Source organism: Etheostoma cragini, chromosome 10, assembly GCF_013103735.1.
Source record: "Etheostoma cragini isolate CJK2018 chromosome 10, CSU_Ecrag_1.0, whole genome shotgun sequence".
Classification (NCBI taxonomy): Eukaryota; Metazoa; Chordata; class Actinopteri; order Perciformes; family Percidae; genus Etheostoma; species Etheostoma cragini.
Genome location: NC_048416.1, coordinates 18,545,626 through 18,561,692, shown reverse-complemented (window position 1 = coordinate 18,561,692; position 16,067 = coordinate 18,545,626). Strand labels below are relative to the sequence as shown.

Here is a 16,067-nt window from a genome sequence, read left to right as displayed (position 1 = left end):
CCCCCCTCCCCTCCCCAGCAAGACGAAAAGGCTCAACTCTGCAGGCGAAAGCTAACTGTTACCAGCTTTGATCCTCTGCCACCCAAAGAAACAACCAAAAAAACAACAAGACAGTGGCCCTGTAGCAGCAGAGTGAGCAGCACCCCGGGCCTTTTGATCACGACAGAGGGAGGCTTTCATCTCCGATCACTGACGCAGGTGTCTGCTCTCAAAGCTTCTCACCCCCGACCAGGGAGGGTGGGTTGCTTTTCTTCCTACTGACAGTGTATGGTACAAATGAGTGTGACTGACAAAGGAGCGGTCATCACAATTACGCTGTGTAAACAGAAGCATGTAACGTTTGTGAGATACTGCGGACAACATCCCGGTAAGTGGTGTATAAGGAAGCAACAGCTGAAAAAAACCCCAAATAAATGTAGACACAAACCATATTATTCAATCATTATTTTGTGAGGAAATGTTCTGTGTTACCTTCATGTAGGTGGACCGGCGCCTGAAGTACTGCATCTCAGGAGCCCTCCTGGCTGCTCTGCTGTGTTGTCCCTCTCTGCTGCTTCCTCCTTCCTCCTGAGTCTCTGCAGGTCTCATCACCACAAAGTTCACACGTACCTCACTCGCCTAAATGTACACAAAAAAGGTTGGGGTTTTCATTTTGGAAGTTTTATATGTTTTGGGCAATTAACAACATTTAATTTATATTACTGCCGACCATTTCCATGCCATGACTATGGATTGTCAAATTGATTTGCCACCTATCTGGCATCCTTGAGGGTTTTTATCAATTTTATTTTACTAGGAGTACGGTAGCCCCAATATGAACATTTTAGGGACAGAGACTGAACATGTAGGGGTGCACACTTTAAATCCCCTTTTTAATTCATGATACATGCTTTGGGGATAAATACAAAAAGTACAATGTACTGTGTAATTTAAATCACAGTCACATTTGAATTGAATGGTGCATACCAAATACACAATCAGAAATGTAAACAAAGCATCATTACTGTCAATGTACGGTATTACTGCCTCATTCAGGGTCTCTCTCCATCCTTCCTATCTGTGTTTTTTGTTAACACAGAAATAACAATTATATCTAAGGGGATGAAACGTCCATGGAAAGGGGAGTATCTATCCAATTATCCAACACCCGGAGTGGGAAAGACTGAGTGAGCCAGACAGAGAGAAGCTCAAGACATACAAAACACACAAAAACTATTTGTTTTGACGAGGTAAATAGTTCTACATTTGATTAGCAATTGTGTATTCAAAATCAATATTAAAATAACTGTTTGCTTATGGCCAGGCAAAGCAGCCTAAATGTATTTTATGTTTTCATAGGAACGGACTTCGCTCTTTGCTTTCACATCTTTCCCTCTCATATCCAAATGAGCAAAAAGATGTTGGAGCTGACATTAGGGAATCGTGGAAAAATGCAAATACATCCGTGAATGCACAGGCCTTAAGTAATAGCTCGCAGTTGTGGAGTTGAAATAAAATCCAGTCCTTTTTGTCTGAGACCAAGAGAACCCGGAGCGTTAATGGTAGGCTAGCTCTTTATCGGCTATCACTACGCAGCAGTCTTCAGCAAACAAAATGGATGATCTTTGGCTGTGTAATTCGGCTCATGAACGGATCATGAATCGCAACATCATGATTTTCACGAAAACATGGTAACGACAGCCCGGTGCAACAGAATAGCCCAACTACTTGTAGGATTCAATCGTCAACATCTTGTTCACTATTATTTATCACTTTTCTGGTGTGTGGTGTAATGAATGCTCTAACTGGGTGGGTGGTGATGGAACAGTGGTGATGGAACAGTGGATATGACACACGCCTTTGGTGTGGGAATCAGGGTTAAATTCCCACTGCGATACATCAACCAATGGGTCCCTGAGCAAGACACTTAACCAAAGACACTTAAACCATGTGTCCTCTGACATCTATAGCAATTGTAAGTTGCTTTGAATAAAAGAGTCAGCTATATGACATGTAATGTAACTTCCAAGCAAACAAGGCTCGCTGCTTTTAGACCTGTTTTATTAGTGTTAAATCATTGGAAAAGTCATTGAAAGCAGTGACTGTTCTGAAAGCGTTTAGTTTGTCTGCATTCAGGTGTTTGTGGAAAACCCCAACACGTAATGATGGGAAACTAGCCATAGCCGAACATCAGTCTTTTATGATTTAACTTGGTTTAATAAAAAACCTAAAAATAAAAAAAAATATCATATGTACAAGACTTTTTTGACAACAATCAACCCAAATCTGTCTGTAATTTCTTAAATGGACCAACACAAATGAGTTCAAACTAGTCCATGCTCACAAATACATTAGCCTAATTACTGAACATACTTTAATAATAAGAAATGCTATGCTTTAGAAAAATCTATTTGACAATGTAGCATGCATTATTTGTAGGTAATGTGCTAAAATGTACAAAATCATATCTTCGGCCCTTTAATATACTGCACCTGTATGATCTGGGCGGCGCTCTCGGGTGTACCGTGCCTCAGGTCATGTCCATTGATGGCCAACACCTTGTCATTGTTCCTCAGTTTTCCGTCTTTGGCTGCCAAACCACCAGACAGCAGGTCCAGGATGAAAACTCCACTCTCATCAGATTTGCGTATGAGTTTGATGCCAAGCGGTTCGGTGCGCTGACTCTTCATTAGAGTCACTTGCAGGACTGTGCCAGGGTTGTTATTGGAGGTAGCGTTGCCATGGGGACTGTGAGAAGGCTGGGAGGCGGTGGAAGTGGTGCAAGAGGAAGGATAGTGATCAGACCGTGGATCCCTTGATTTGAAACCTTTCTCCTGCATAACAGTGAGCCTGAGGAGGTTAGGCTGCCGCAGCACTGCGATAGCCCGGGCGTGGGGGACTGAAGCCAGGCTGACATCATTCACCTGGAGACAAAACGTCACAGAGAGAAGAAACAACAGTCAGTGGTGCAGCAGCATAATACAAACCTTGCAGTACACACTGTATGTAGATGCTGGCGCTATAGAAAGTTATGAAATGTTTTTTGTTGTTCAGACAAGAGAGATTTTTGCCCCTTGAAACTCTGTTTCAATTGATTGTGCCATCTGACATATCTTTTATATTATATCTGAAGTTCCTTCATCAGAATGATCAGAACCAAAACAAATACTACAAGTACAAATACAAGTTGTTGTCAGCTTGCCTCTGCTGTTTTAAATATTTCAAAACAAATTATGCCTCAAATATATGATGTAAATTTAGCCTTTATAAAATTCAATGTATTGATTCAAGGGGAAGAAAAAGATTGATCATAGTGATTCAATCTTCACCCGTCTTCCCCATATCTCTTTACATCCACCAGCTTTCCACCAAGCCAAAAAAAACGGCAGCTAATGTTTCTCATCCTGAAGGCAGCCTGTTGGAAGGCAGGTTTTTGTTTGCATTTCCATGTTTGGGATTGGTTGGCTACGGTGGAAAAGCAACAGAGCCGAAGCTCAGATAGTTTAGAAGCTCGGTTTACAGCGCTACCATGTTCCAGGGGACCCGGAGGGTAGAAATACAAGGAGGGCATTGTTGGAGGACAGGAAACTGCAACTTCTTAAAATCTTCAGTTATATTTTGCACTTCCAATCTCCTCTGTGGAAATCAAAAGTGTTACTGCAAATAAACCACACTCAAGAAGTTCATAAATGTTCATAATATTTACTTGACACCAAACTCCATAATTTAGATAATAAAATGTCTTTAGCTTGGAATAGCATTGTCGAACTAGAGCTAGAACAATTAGAATATTATCAGATAAGTATTCTGCAAGTAAAAACGTATCAATGAATTATAGTAATTTTTCAAGCAAAGATGCCAAACATTTAATGACTCCAACTTCTTACATTATAGACAATTTAAGATTTTTGGGTATGGACTCTTGGTTGGACAAATTAAGATAAGATATTGTAATAAAATGTGATGTTTCAATCAGGTAAACTATAAACACATTAACCACGCCTTGTAACGATTAACCTGAGAACCGGTTTATCTTGAATATCTACTTTTTATTAACTTGCTGCAAGCACCATGTTCACAATACCATGAGAATGTGATGACAAGTTGTTTATGGAAAAAATATGCTGAACTGAACCGTGTCATGCTACGCCACTAGGATACATCTGAATTCTTGTGCTGAAGAAAAGATGAGTACTTGACTTTTCTCATTTAGTTTCTGAGTCTCTCACCTCTAAGATGTGGTCCCCTGGGGCCAGTCTGCCATCACGAGCTGCTAGCGAGTCCCGGACAATCTCCTGGATGACTATGTTCCCTAGCGGTGTGTCTTTTCCCCCCACAATGCGAAGGCCCAGATCCTCCTCAGGCTCTTCTCTGAACAGCTCCACCACATTGGCCTCAGCCACCAGACTGGACCGCAAGGGGGTGTTGTCTGGAGGAAAGTGGAACAGATAAGACAAGTAGAATACATATAACTGTTTATTACTTGTGTATGAAGCACACACTCCCACTCCTCTGCTCTTGTTGACTGATTACACTTCTTTTTTTTTTTTCAAATCACTGTTAAACAAACAGTATGTGATAATCATTCCAATATGAAATTTTAACACTCTTCACGTTCATACCTGGGAGTGAAAAAAACATCATTAAAAGAATAGTCTATTCATCCAGACTGCTGCCTACCTAACTGATTAAACTGAATGACTTGAGCAGGAGCTGTGAGACATAAGCAGCTGCACATGGGCCCTCAAAATTGCTGTTATTACATACTCTGTGTCAATCTCCAGGACTCCCACTATCATCACACACAAAAAGTTCAAACAATATTTATACCACTTGCTCACTCTCTATATCTCAGTCTTGGTTACCCTGCACATTCATCTCTCCCGTCAACGTACTGATGTTTGTGTAGCCGCTCCCGTCAATCTAGCCTATTTTAATTCAATTATTTATATTCAGGTGTTACAGAAATGTCATGGTCACAAATAAAAATCTAACAATTTAATTTGTTTGTTTTTCTTAAATTAACGTAGATTGGAGCAAAGCCTCATGGGAATGGGGAATGCATTTATCCAATGAACCGATTGCAGGTCAAGTGTATTTACACAAATGTGGGGAGATAAATGAGCGACCCCTTGGCGCAATGGCATGACCCAAAGACATATGTTAGACAGAGAGAAAGCAACTAAGTTTGAGGTAAAGTAGTGGCATTTTTTGACAGTCTGGATTTGCGTGGTTTCTTGCTGTTATATTGTTACCCATGGATGGCAAGAAGAGAAAGGACAAAGGAGGGGCTGAAAAGACCAGAATGAAGAAGCAACGGATGCTTGAGGAGGATGCATCAAAGTGCTAAAAAATGACAGATTTATTCCAAAATCAGGCTTCAACAAGTGTGCAAGTAAACTGACTAAAAAACGGGTTAGATAGTCTATTTGGTAGTGATTATCTCCTCATTGCAAGTAACACCTCCTCAAATGAGCTCCATTTTAAGTAACCAGTCTTGGGTTTGAAATAGCTTTTTCATAGACAAAAAATGTACACACAGTTTTATCCGAATGAGTGGCAGTATTGCTATGTGTAATGTCCTCCATTAGTCATTTTGCTATTTGCAATGCTAAGACTTTAAACCTCAATACCTCAAAACTAATATGAACGATATAACCTTTTTCTGAAGAAGCAAAATGTTGGTATGGTATTGACTAATTAGTAGATATATTTTGTTGGGAGGTGGGGTTCATTGTACACCCCCTTGCACGCAGCCTATACCACCAGGGGAAAACGCTGGCGTTAGAACAGATGGAGGAATTCCACACAAAGAAACATAGCATAATTGGGTTTGAAAAAATAGATTTTGTTTTTGTTATTGCTAAATGGGGGGTTGGATGGTGGTGGGCCGGTGCCGGTAGAATTTTCCCAGTTGATTTTAGTGCCCCACTCCCCCCCTGGACATGGGTGTCTGCGTTGTAGTTTCCAAAGGTCTACATTTTTGCCCGTCCAGTCCACAACAAAACGCTGGAGTTTTCAAACTTGAACGGGGTCAGCAGTGTTTACGAATGTCTGCTTTTAGGGGCTTGGAAACAGCGGGGAGGGTAACGCGTTAATGTAGCAAAGGATGTTCGTTTTTAAACAAAAATGGCTAGTAGATGTAGCTTTAGTCCCACAAGCACTACAAAAGCAGGTATTCAAGAGATAGCATAACCTGGAAAATTCAACGTGCTGCTATTTTTATGCAAATATATCAACAATCAATAAATATAAAGCTTAATTGCAGAATTTAAAAGTGTAATTTTATTGCATTTCCCTAGAGAGATTTTAAGAGCATAAAACAGTAATTTCATTAAAATAGAGATTATATTGCCTGCTATGCCAACTTCTCTGTTGATAATTGGCCCTTGGTTCTGGCTTGTAGGTTGCTTTTAGGGTTTTTTCCCGGTGATGAAACCGTTTGGTCAATACATCTGTGAGGTGTTACATTTTCCTACGACTTGCCTGACAGACTCGGAATCAAACCCTTAAGGCTAAAAACATCCCCATCCTGTCCGTGTCTTTTGACAACCATCGACACAGGCACAAGGCTTTAGGTTTTCTGCAATCAACCCAAGTAAGGTGATAGAAAAGTTATGTTTGCTATAATATTTGCTTCGTTTTAGTGTTAAACTATTTACATAACAAACTGTGCATTTATTTCTGTTTCTCATGTGATAATCATGATCATCACTGACTTTGTGGAAAGTGCAGAAAACCCCTGAGGACAGGGCATGCGTCGGAGACGTCAAGCCTGACCAGAGACAGTCTCTTTGTTTGAATATTACTCCCTTTTCTCTATAAAAAGCTACTGTTCAGGTATAACGTCAGTCATTTGCTGTAAACTGACTCTACTTGCTGCAAGTAAACAATCTTTCAAGAAAACTGTAGTCATTTTGTCCATTCTTTGATAAATAGTTATCCTAACAAGGGGAAACTATTTCTGTTCAATCTAGAAGCTTCTATAAACATTATTCTGTGTCACTTCCAGCCACAGTATGACCAGCCTCCTATTGTGAAACATTTCAATAGAAGTGTTGATTTTAATTATTATATTTGTTTGTACCTGGGTACAAAGAAAACAGAATGATCCCTGTACCTATGCTCTGTTATTTGAACAGAAAACAGACTCATGGGACTGAATTGCAGATAAAATGTTGGTTGTTAGCGTGTTAAAATGACTCCATACCATCCTCACTTTCTTCATAGGCTGGATTAATCAGCCCAGGCTCAGGTTGATCTTTGGTGGGATTTCGGGAAACCGTCGCTGAATGTTTAGCATCACCAGACGACTCCCCGTCACCCTTACGCCCCTTTAGCTCATTCCACGAGGGCCTCTTCCTCTTCTCTGCTTCCTCCCTCAGTCTTCTAAAAACAGGACATCTGAGGAAAGATAGGAACGTGGAGGAAACCAGTAAAGAGAATGACTTGGCTAATGATCGACTAGTGATTTTACTTTTAGAAACAACACAATCTTTATTGTGAAATAAAAGGGGTTGTCCTCAAATGTTTCAGGTTATCAAGGAGTGTGAAACAAAATGGATGCCTAAAGTGTTCCAAGAAGAGAATATTCATTCACAAGTTCAAAAGAGAAGCACTATGCAGATGAATAGACAATTTCACTGCATTGCAGGGTGTCTGGGCGAGACAGGTTGAGTCTGATTAAGTCAGTCAGAGTGCTTGGACTGCTGCTTGTTCCATATGCCTGAACTTTGTCTCCATATTGTTTGCACAGAGAGGCTGCGGCAGGACTATCTGCCACCCGCAACTGAATGCGTCATTGCTGGCCACCAGGATGATAAGCACCACACTGGCCATGTGGAAAAACAAGCCGACTGACCAGCACCTCTCCTTAAGCTTAATAATAACAAGTTTATGTGTTCAAAGAGGGACTGAGCTATGGGAATAAATGCCACAGCTACAAACAGGGGAATAACACTGCTTTTGAAAGTACACATAGAAGAGAAACAAACAATTTAGATGACAGTTGTTTTACATCCCTGAGAAGTAGTCCAAATTATTTTGACATGACTTCAACTTCAGATCTTATGTTGGCCTTCAAGTGGAAATGCGTGCATGCAGATATGTATATGGGAGAAATGACATTTGATACACCTTACAAAAAAAAAGGTATCCATCCACTTTAAGGAATAGTAAGCAAGCTTTTTTGCAAAGAGTTAGATGAGAAGATTAATACCACTCTACATCATACATGAAACTACATTCAGCTGAAATTTGTCATTTTAACACTTTAATTTCATATGGATGAATGTGTGAAGTAGTGAATTTAAGAGGTACAGGTAGGCAGACAAACCCAAACAAAGGTAGATTTTCTCCATTCTTCCATTTATTACACTAAGCTAAGCTAACTGGCTGCAGCTTCATATTAACTTGACAGACATGACTGTGATAGCAATCTCTCGAAAAAGTAAGTGTATTTCCAAAAATGTCAAACTATTCCCTTGACCAGTCAGGGGGATTTGTTTTCCGTGACTAGTAGGACGGGATAGTTCCACACCTTAGAGACAATTTAATTCAACTTTGTAAGTAATATGTCATTGTCATGTTTTCATAAACCGCATTATGTTGCTATGAATTATTACCCTGTGATCACTGCTTTGTTTACATGCCCACCACCTTGGATTATAATAGGCTACCCACCACCGTAACATTCAACTCTTCAGATGTGATCCCGGATTCTCCCTGATATACCTTGGCCTTCATTTGAAGCTGTGCCTTGAATCCCAGCTAAAAGCCTCTCTGTGCCTCTTGACAAATGGATGAAATTCAGGATTATAACCATAGTGATCTATCATCCATGCATTATCTTAATAATTTGCGTGAAACAGTCTGTCGTTGGTGAGAACTGATTTGTATTAGGTACTTGTTAGCTTACCGCTGCTGCAGCACAATAAGAACAAATCTTATGAAACTACAGCTATTACCAAAGGTTAAAAAAGTAACATTTGCAAAACCATTGGACCAGGTTCACATTAAACTGAAAGGCTGCTCATAATATTGTGAACACCCCTTTTTTATTTGATAGAGAGGGAATATTTGTTTTTGCATTCCCATCTAAAATTCCACACTGTGACCAATCATTTTAGCTAGGTCAAGGTTTAACAATATCCACTGAAACTGATCGTGGCCTGTCAGCATCCCATTTAGAGTCTCACCTGTTGTGTAGGTGAGGCTGAAGTTCACAGCGCTGCATCTGCTGCTGACACTCTGCAGAGTGGGGGCACATCACAGTCAGCTTGTCCAGCAGGTTCCGAACCAGCAGACTGGAGGGACGGCATAAATGTAACTGCAGTCGCAGGCGGTCCACAGGGCAGAAGTCCTGCTCTTTCAAGAAGTTGCTTAGACAATGAAAGCAATATGTGTGGCCACAAGGGGTGTCCATAGGTCTGAGGAGGGGCTGCAGGCAGATGTGGCAAACCAGTTCATCATCCACCTCATCCTGGTACTCATACAGGTGGCTGTCCAAGCCCTCATGCTGCTGGCCACACTCTTTACACACCCGCGCCCATGACAGACCCGGAGTGCTACTGCTGCCGGCAACTTTGGTTTCTGTTGTAGCCATTGGCTGAAGATCAGTCCAAACGTCTTTGGAAATAATCAGCGTCCTCTTATCTCCTTAAAAACGGTCTGTTCACAAGTCTATGTCTGCATGGCCAAGGCTAAAATCCATTCAAACTGTGAGATTGAAACAATGATCCAGTCAACAATGTTATCTCCATTTCTTCATTTGATTTTCTGTAGAGAAAGAAACAGAGTAAGGCCTAGTACAGAAGTTGGACTATTTCTACTCATACCAGCTAGATCCACAGGAAATGACAAATTCACAGAGCAGCAGCAATATGGCAGCAAGCTGCAGCTGCTTCCTCTCAGCTAGTTTCCTGAGGGACAAAAGGAATTCTCATCTTAGCTAAAAGTCACCGTGCTCCACATTGAAAGGGCTAAACTGTGAAATGAGGCAAGAGTAAAAGGAATAAAGTCAAACCCCTGCTAATGGAAAGGAACAAAGGCATGGCACTACACGAGAATAAGAGTTATGAATGAACTTGGCAGAAATGCAACCCCAATCACTAATGACCCCTTGAACCCAATCGGTAGTGGTCTCCATCCCTTTGTGCAGCTCCTAATCTCCTTTACTTCTCTCAAAAGAAGAGGGCTGATTAGGCTCACATTCTTTGGAGAATTCTTTTTCCATGTAATCCATATCTGAACAAATATATCAAATAAACTGACATATTATGAATTACACCAAATATACATTCTCATACAGGTTAGGATCCTAAAATCTAGCTGGTAAGATAAATTGCATCCACTTAAATAGTGCATGCTTGGACCAAACTGCTCATTATGGTTGGGAGCAAAAAGCTTGAGAAAAGTTCATGCTCTCTGAGAGGCTAAAAGGTCCACCAATAAAAATCACCTTAAGACACTTTGTCCTAAGAACATAAAGGAGTACAGAAGAATGTTCTCTTGCACATTATCACATATGAAAATGAAAAATAAAAACCACAACACTACCTTTTCTATGTGACCCAAGTCCAAGATTTCAGGCACAAAAAGGCTGCTTTATCTTCAGGGTTATTGTCTTGGAATGACTCACCCGAGCTGATATCTTCCCATTAGCCACTGCACACAAACACGAGACTCTAACCTCACAGCTGCCTGAAGCCTTAATGAAACCAGAGTCCGGCCTGTCCAGCGGCACACACTTAGAATTATGTGTGTGTGTGCCTGTGTGTGCACGTACATCCACGCTGTGCATGAGCGTGGATGTGTATGAGGTCTGACTGCACCGGTGTGAGGAATGCAGTGGGGAATTGTTGTAACTAGGCAGAGTGAGGCAGAAGTGTTCCTTCTGCCTCTCTGTGTGTGTGTGTGTGTGTGTGTGTGTGTGTGTGTGTGTGTGTGTGTGTTCGGGGGAAGGGGGCTCAGACTGCTGATGTTGCAATACCACAGGTAAAGCATTAAAGTACTCTCCCCAGCTGAATGACTGATTGCAAACACACAAAACTCATAACAGCCTTTCCCCATACATTACACTGGTTGAGGTCACACACACAAACTGGCCTTCTTTCTTTACTTAGATTCTTTACTTTGTACAAGTGATACCTCGTCCTGAAATGGATAGGGGTCATGGATCCTGTAGCACAGAGAGGGAAACAAAGTAGAAACGAGGCTGTGCTCTATTTATTTGGAAATCATATTACGTGGTGCATAAATGTGAAACAAGAGATAAACGATACAACACACATTAAATACACCATGCTGCCCTACTGCAAAGGATATGTCGCTTTATACCCAAGGTGTAATTTTTGTTTTGTGATAAAGTAACGTGCACTAACAGGGAGTCGCAGTTGACCACAGATATCACCCAATGGATATCACTGAGGATGAAACATGTCTTTATCAGAGAAGAGGTCATCTTCACAGGAAGACATACAGCGACCCTGGAGATTACTGGGACCTTCCCCCTTTTTGTATCTGAAGGTGGCTGGCTCTGAAGCTATCTATCAATGCCCACCATCACCACACTGACACAGCAGTATATATATATCTATGTTTCTCAGGGATACAGGATGACATCAATAAAAGCTACTCGTCTTACGTGTGTGGATCGACTGATATGGATTTTTTTGTACGATGCCGATACTGATCCCCCCCCCCCAATTAGCCTTAGCTGATGATTGATACGGGCTGCCGATTTTCTTAAGCTGATATTTGGAGCCGATACTGCTTTTGCTCCCTCAATTTACATCATAAAAATGTAAAGCCTGCCACACTGGATTTCTTTTCGGAATATTAAATTCTTATTATTGTTATAATAAAGTTTTAAATGACATAGTGGTTGCATCATTTGCCATCAGCTAGCTATTTGGACAGGGTATTTCTGGGAACAAAAAGTGTTCATTGTGAACCTTGAAATGTTTGAGTTTGCTACAGTGTAACATTTCTGGTCTCTCTTTCTTCACCTGTTCTTTAGTTAACTGTAGCTCAGTGGTGTAACAGTTAATAGAGCTCCCTTCTTAATACACTACACAGTGTACCTCTGGTGGTAGTTACACATTACTAATAAATATGTCCCGTAGATCTCAAGAGCTCTCACTCAACACTGCACTTCCTTGGGGACCCTCGGAAATACACCGGCCAAGTGTTAAATCAATCAAATAAACTGATGGTTTTCTAAAAATTGAAGGACAGTCAGGCACTCCTTCCATTTTAATTAGATAAAGTGAATATCTGGGGGTTGTGGACTGTTGGTCAGACACCTGAGACTTAGGGTAAATTGTAATGTGCAATTCTTTAATTTAATCCTGGAAATTCAATTGACCAAATGGTTAAGGAAATATGTGGCAGTATTCGTAATTAAACTAAAAGTTAGTTGCAGCTGTAAACTGAATTTATTTGGGGTTTGGAATGAAAAAAGGCCATTTAAAGATTTTACAAGAGACATTTTTTATTATTTCGGACTAAACTAGAGGATTGACTGGGTAATCAAACAAATAAAGGAGTAAGCGATAATGAAAGTTACTTGCAGCCCTAGGAAAGTGTAAATCAATCAATCAAATTTGTTTAAATTAAACATGGTGTCAGTGCACTTTACAGCAACAAAACAAGTGAACAGCATTAAAGCAGTAATAAACAAAACAGAATGAGCAACATAGGAAAAATAATAAGTAAAAAATAGTTTGTTGTGAAGGATGCAGAAAGGATGGTGGATTATGGTTGGCTGTAGTATAATATACATATAAATGTACATTTTCAGTCATCTGTTTTAACAAAAATTCCACTGTATCAACATTTCTATTGGCATATCTACCTCAACACAAGTACATACAGTGCATTCAATGTTATCCTAATTGTATGCTAGAACAAAAAAAAAACATTTACTAAAATATTTATATTTAAAGAAACAGTTGAAGTCCATGTTTTTTAAACCAACACAAGACGATGAAAATGTTTTTACAGGTTAAGAGCCAACCAAAGCATATCTGCTCAATACAACCAGCCTTGATGAGGGAACGCCTTATCCAAATCAAATGCTTTGTAATCATGTGACAATCTAAGCTTTGGAGGGAAATGTCTGTGGACCGACAGTGTCCTCCAGTCTCCCGGAGGATTAGCCTACCTACTGTAGAGGTGGCGTTCTTTCAAAGCCGAGCCAAATCCCTCACTTTGATGGTCGATAAGAGTGAGTCACATGTGCAGCCACACCCTCAGTGAAGGTGAAGCAGGTGAAGCTAAATAATTTCTAGATGACTCCATAAGACCGGAGGTGTGTCAAGTCTACCTCTGCCTTACGCCAATGTCTGGGACTACTAATATAAATAAATGCTGCACATGAAGTGGAAAATGAATCAAATTACTATTCAGACAGGAATGACTCTTAGTCATTAGTGTTAATGTATGACAAAATCTAGTAAAAAGCTCCAATAAGTCTAAGATTAAACTGTTATGGCTGCCACCGTTTCGTGTAGGTGATGAGTTATGTAGGTATTTTCTCTGATCAGTTATTCAATTAAAATACCATTTATTTATCTACTTTGAGCACTGTTTGAACATTATGTAACTGCTATAGTAACAACATGCAAAGTCACTTAAATACAATGACCAACATTTGCATTGTATATCTGTGTACAGGAATTAAATCAAAAACACAATCCATCTAAATGACATTATAAACCATTATTTTCCCAAGTGTTTTCCACCCCAACTTCTTCCCAGAAGACACACACATGGTGTGGTGGTACCAGTGTCTCGCACCGCAGGTCACACAAGGAGGTTAAGCTTACATTCACAGGGCTGCTGAGACTTCGACTGTACAACCCCCTTCCTGCGCATACCAACCAACCAAACACCACCAATGGCATTATAAGCCAGGGATGTTGCCTTTGTATTCAGCATTAAGGAGAGAAGGTAACTAATAAACAAAAGCCTTGTGCACATTTCCTAACAGTGAAAGTCATCCCCTAAAACAACCCACTCAAATAGAAATGTGTGTTAGTACTCAGCTGATGATTGATTTTTTCACGAAAAAAGATAATGGTCCAATAAGGCTGGTTGGGATCTAGATTTTAGTGACCTTCACATTGTGTTCCCTTTTCCTCCACAACAATTCATCTTAAAAACTGTTGTCTGTGTACTTGCAACAGCTACTGCAGACATAGCACAAATACTAAAATACTTTGGTCACACTAAAGTACTGTTACTTTACTGATACTGTATATTACTGAAGGTGAAGTTGATTACTCTAGTTGAAAATTACAAAAGCAGTCCTTCTAAAGACGGGTCATTAAAGTAACCGCATCTTAGATTTGAAGATGTGCAACCCATGTAGTATTTTAAACTATGATTCCATTGTTCCTTTGCAATCTGGATATTCAAATATTTTTCCTATTTCTCTCTTATGCCAGAAGTGTCCACCTTTTCATCTAGACTTGCTGACGTTGCTGCTATTAATCCCATCACGCCACAATGCCACTCTGGCCTTCTAAACGTGTCTTTGTCTTATCTTTTCCTTTGTGTACTTTCTATTTTTACTGCTATTCTTATTTTAGTTTGATAGCTATCTTACTATTCTTTTTTTTACTTTCTCTATTTACTATTTATTTCTGTCCTTGTGCTGCTGCAACAACACATTTCCCCTCTTGGTTTCAACAAGATTTATTGTAGTTTATATTCTATAAACTGATCATGTTTTTTGTATGTAAAATTGTTTCATCAGTAACTACAGCATTGAGGTAACTGCAATAAAGTAAAAAGTTTATTTCCTTGTATTATAAAGTATAAAGCACCATTAAATGGAAATACACTAGTAAAGTACACTCAAAGTTGTTAATGTACTTAGCTCCTTTCCACCAATTATATTGACTGGCAGATAGCAGATAGATAGATAGATAGATAGATAGATAGATAGATAGATAGATAGATAGATAGATAGATAGACTTTATTGATCCCAAGTTGGGAAATGATTGTGTTACAGCAGCAAGCGATCCAGACATTTAATGATAACAATAAATACAAAGTAAATATACAAATAATCATTAGAAGAGATACATATCTATAGAATATCCTACACAATATATAACAATAGTATATTCCATAATCCATTTGCTATATATTTATAGATGAAGGTAGAGATCAGGTACTTCAGAGTTACACTTTTATACATGACAAAGCTACTCAATAACAGTAACAAGGACACTTTTTCACCCCTGCCTGGATGTGTGTGTTGTCACTGAGACCATAAATAACTCACTGCCCCCCCTCATGTCAGCCCATGACTGCTGGTTTGGTCCTAATCACTACACCACGATGTGACAGATCCAAATGACAGAGGAGGTAATAAAAGTTAGCCTTCATAGGTATCGTTTAGGTTGACGGTATCTCGGTTACAAAATAACAGCCGAAAAACTGGCATGGCTTCACCTTCAGCTCATAACCTGCTGAGAAAGAGCTAACTGCTACACACCTTGGACACGGAAACTCACTTTTCGGAGTAAATATGTGCTCCAATACATCTACATTGAACCATTAAACACGAGCTTTGAACACGCACAACAGCGAGAAACAGCTTTTGTTTGATGTCTGTGTCTATAAACGGACGGAATTATCTTAAGTAGAGACCGAAACTCGCCTTACCTGTGTGAAGGTTGTTTTCCGGAAGCAGCTAACGTATCGCTAATACAAAGAGAACACTGTGAACTCAATAAATAATGGATTTAAAACAGCCTCCACAAAACTCCGGGGCAGCATCTACACCGTCGATGTTTTCTTACATTTTTTTTTTACCGCAATGCTGTAGATGAATTATCCCAGCCTGATGTCCCAGGTGTAGTTCAACCTACAGGCATAGGCTGGGCGACTTTCCCAGTTTCGAGCAAACATACTTGAAAGCCAAACGCCGCAGGACAGGAAGAAGCCCACGCAGGTGTAGACAGTACTGTGCCCAGTTACTGTAAGTATCTAAAAAGGCAGTTATGTATTTTTCAGTCATTTATTACAGAAGATACTCGTCAGTCTTCAATCAAATGACAACGAACTGTTATTA

At 39.9% G+C, this 16,067-nt stretch overlaps 1 protein-coding gene across 3 annotated transcripts in view; it reads right to left on the bottom strand.

The window, feature by feature from the left end:
* Positions 1-16,049, bottom strand: part of lnx2b (ligand of numb-protein X 2b) — a 19,825-nt gene extending 3,776 nt beyond the window's left edge. Inside the window, exons 1-7 of one of the 3 annotated variants that reach the window (XM_034882714.1) lie at positions 15,809-16,049; positions 15,659-15,697; positions 9,177-9,756; positions 7,190-7,383; positions 4,209-4,408; positions 2,472-2,903; positions 472-618 (exon numbers count right to left, since the gene is read on the bottom strand). In XM_034882714.1, coding sequence (XP_034738605.1) covers positions 472-618; positions 2,472-2,903; positions 4,209-4,408; positions 7,190-7,383; positions 9,177-9,583 — 1,380 coding nt within the window. In that variant the 5' untranslated portion in view covers positions 9,584-9,756; positions 15,659-15,697; positions 15,809-16,049. Of the gene's footprint in view, positions 1-471; positions 619-2,471; positions 2,904-4,208; positions 4,409-7,189; positions 7,384-9,176; positions 9,757-10,536; positions 10,710-15,658 lie in introns of those variants that run through there. The other 2 variants (XM_034882716.1, XM_034882715.1) reach the window with 2 other exon arrangements.
* Between the last annotated feature and the right edge of the window lie 18 nt (positions 16,050-16,067).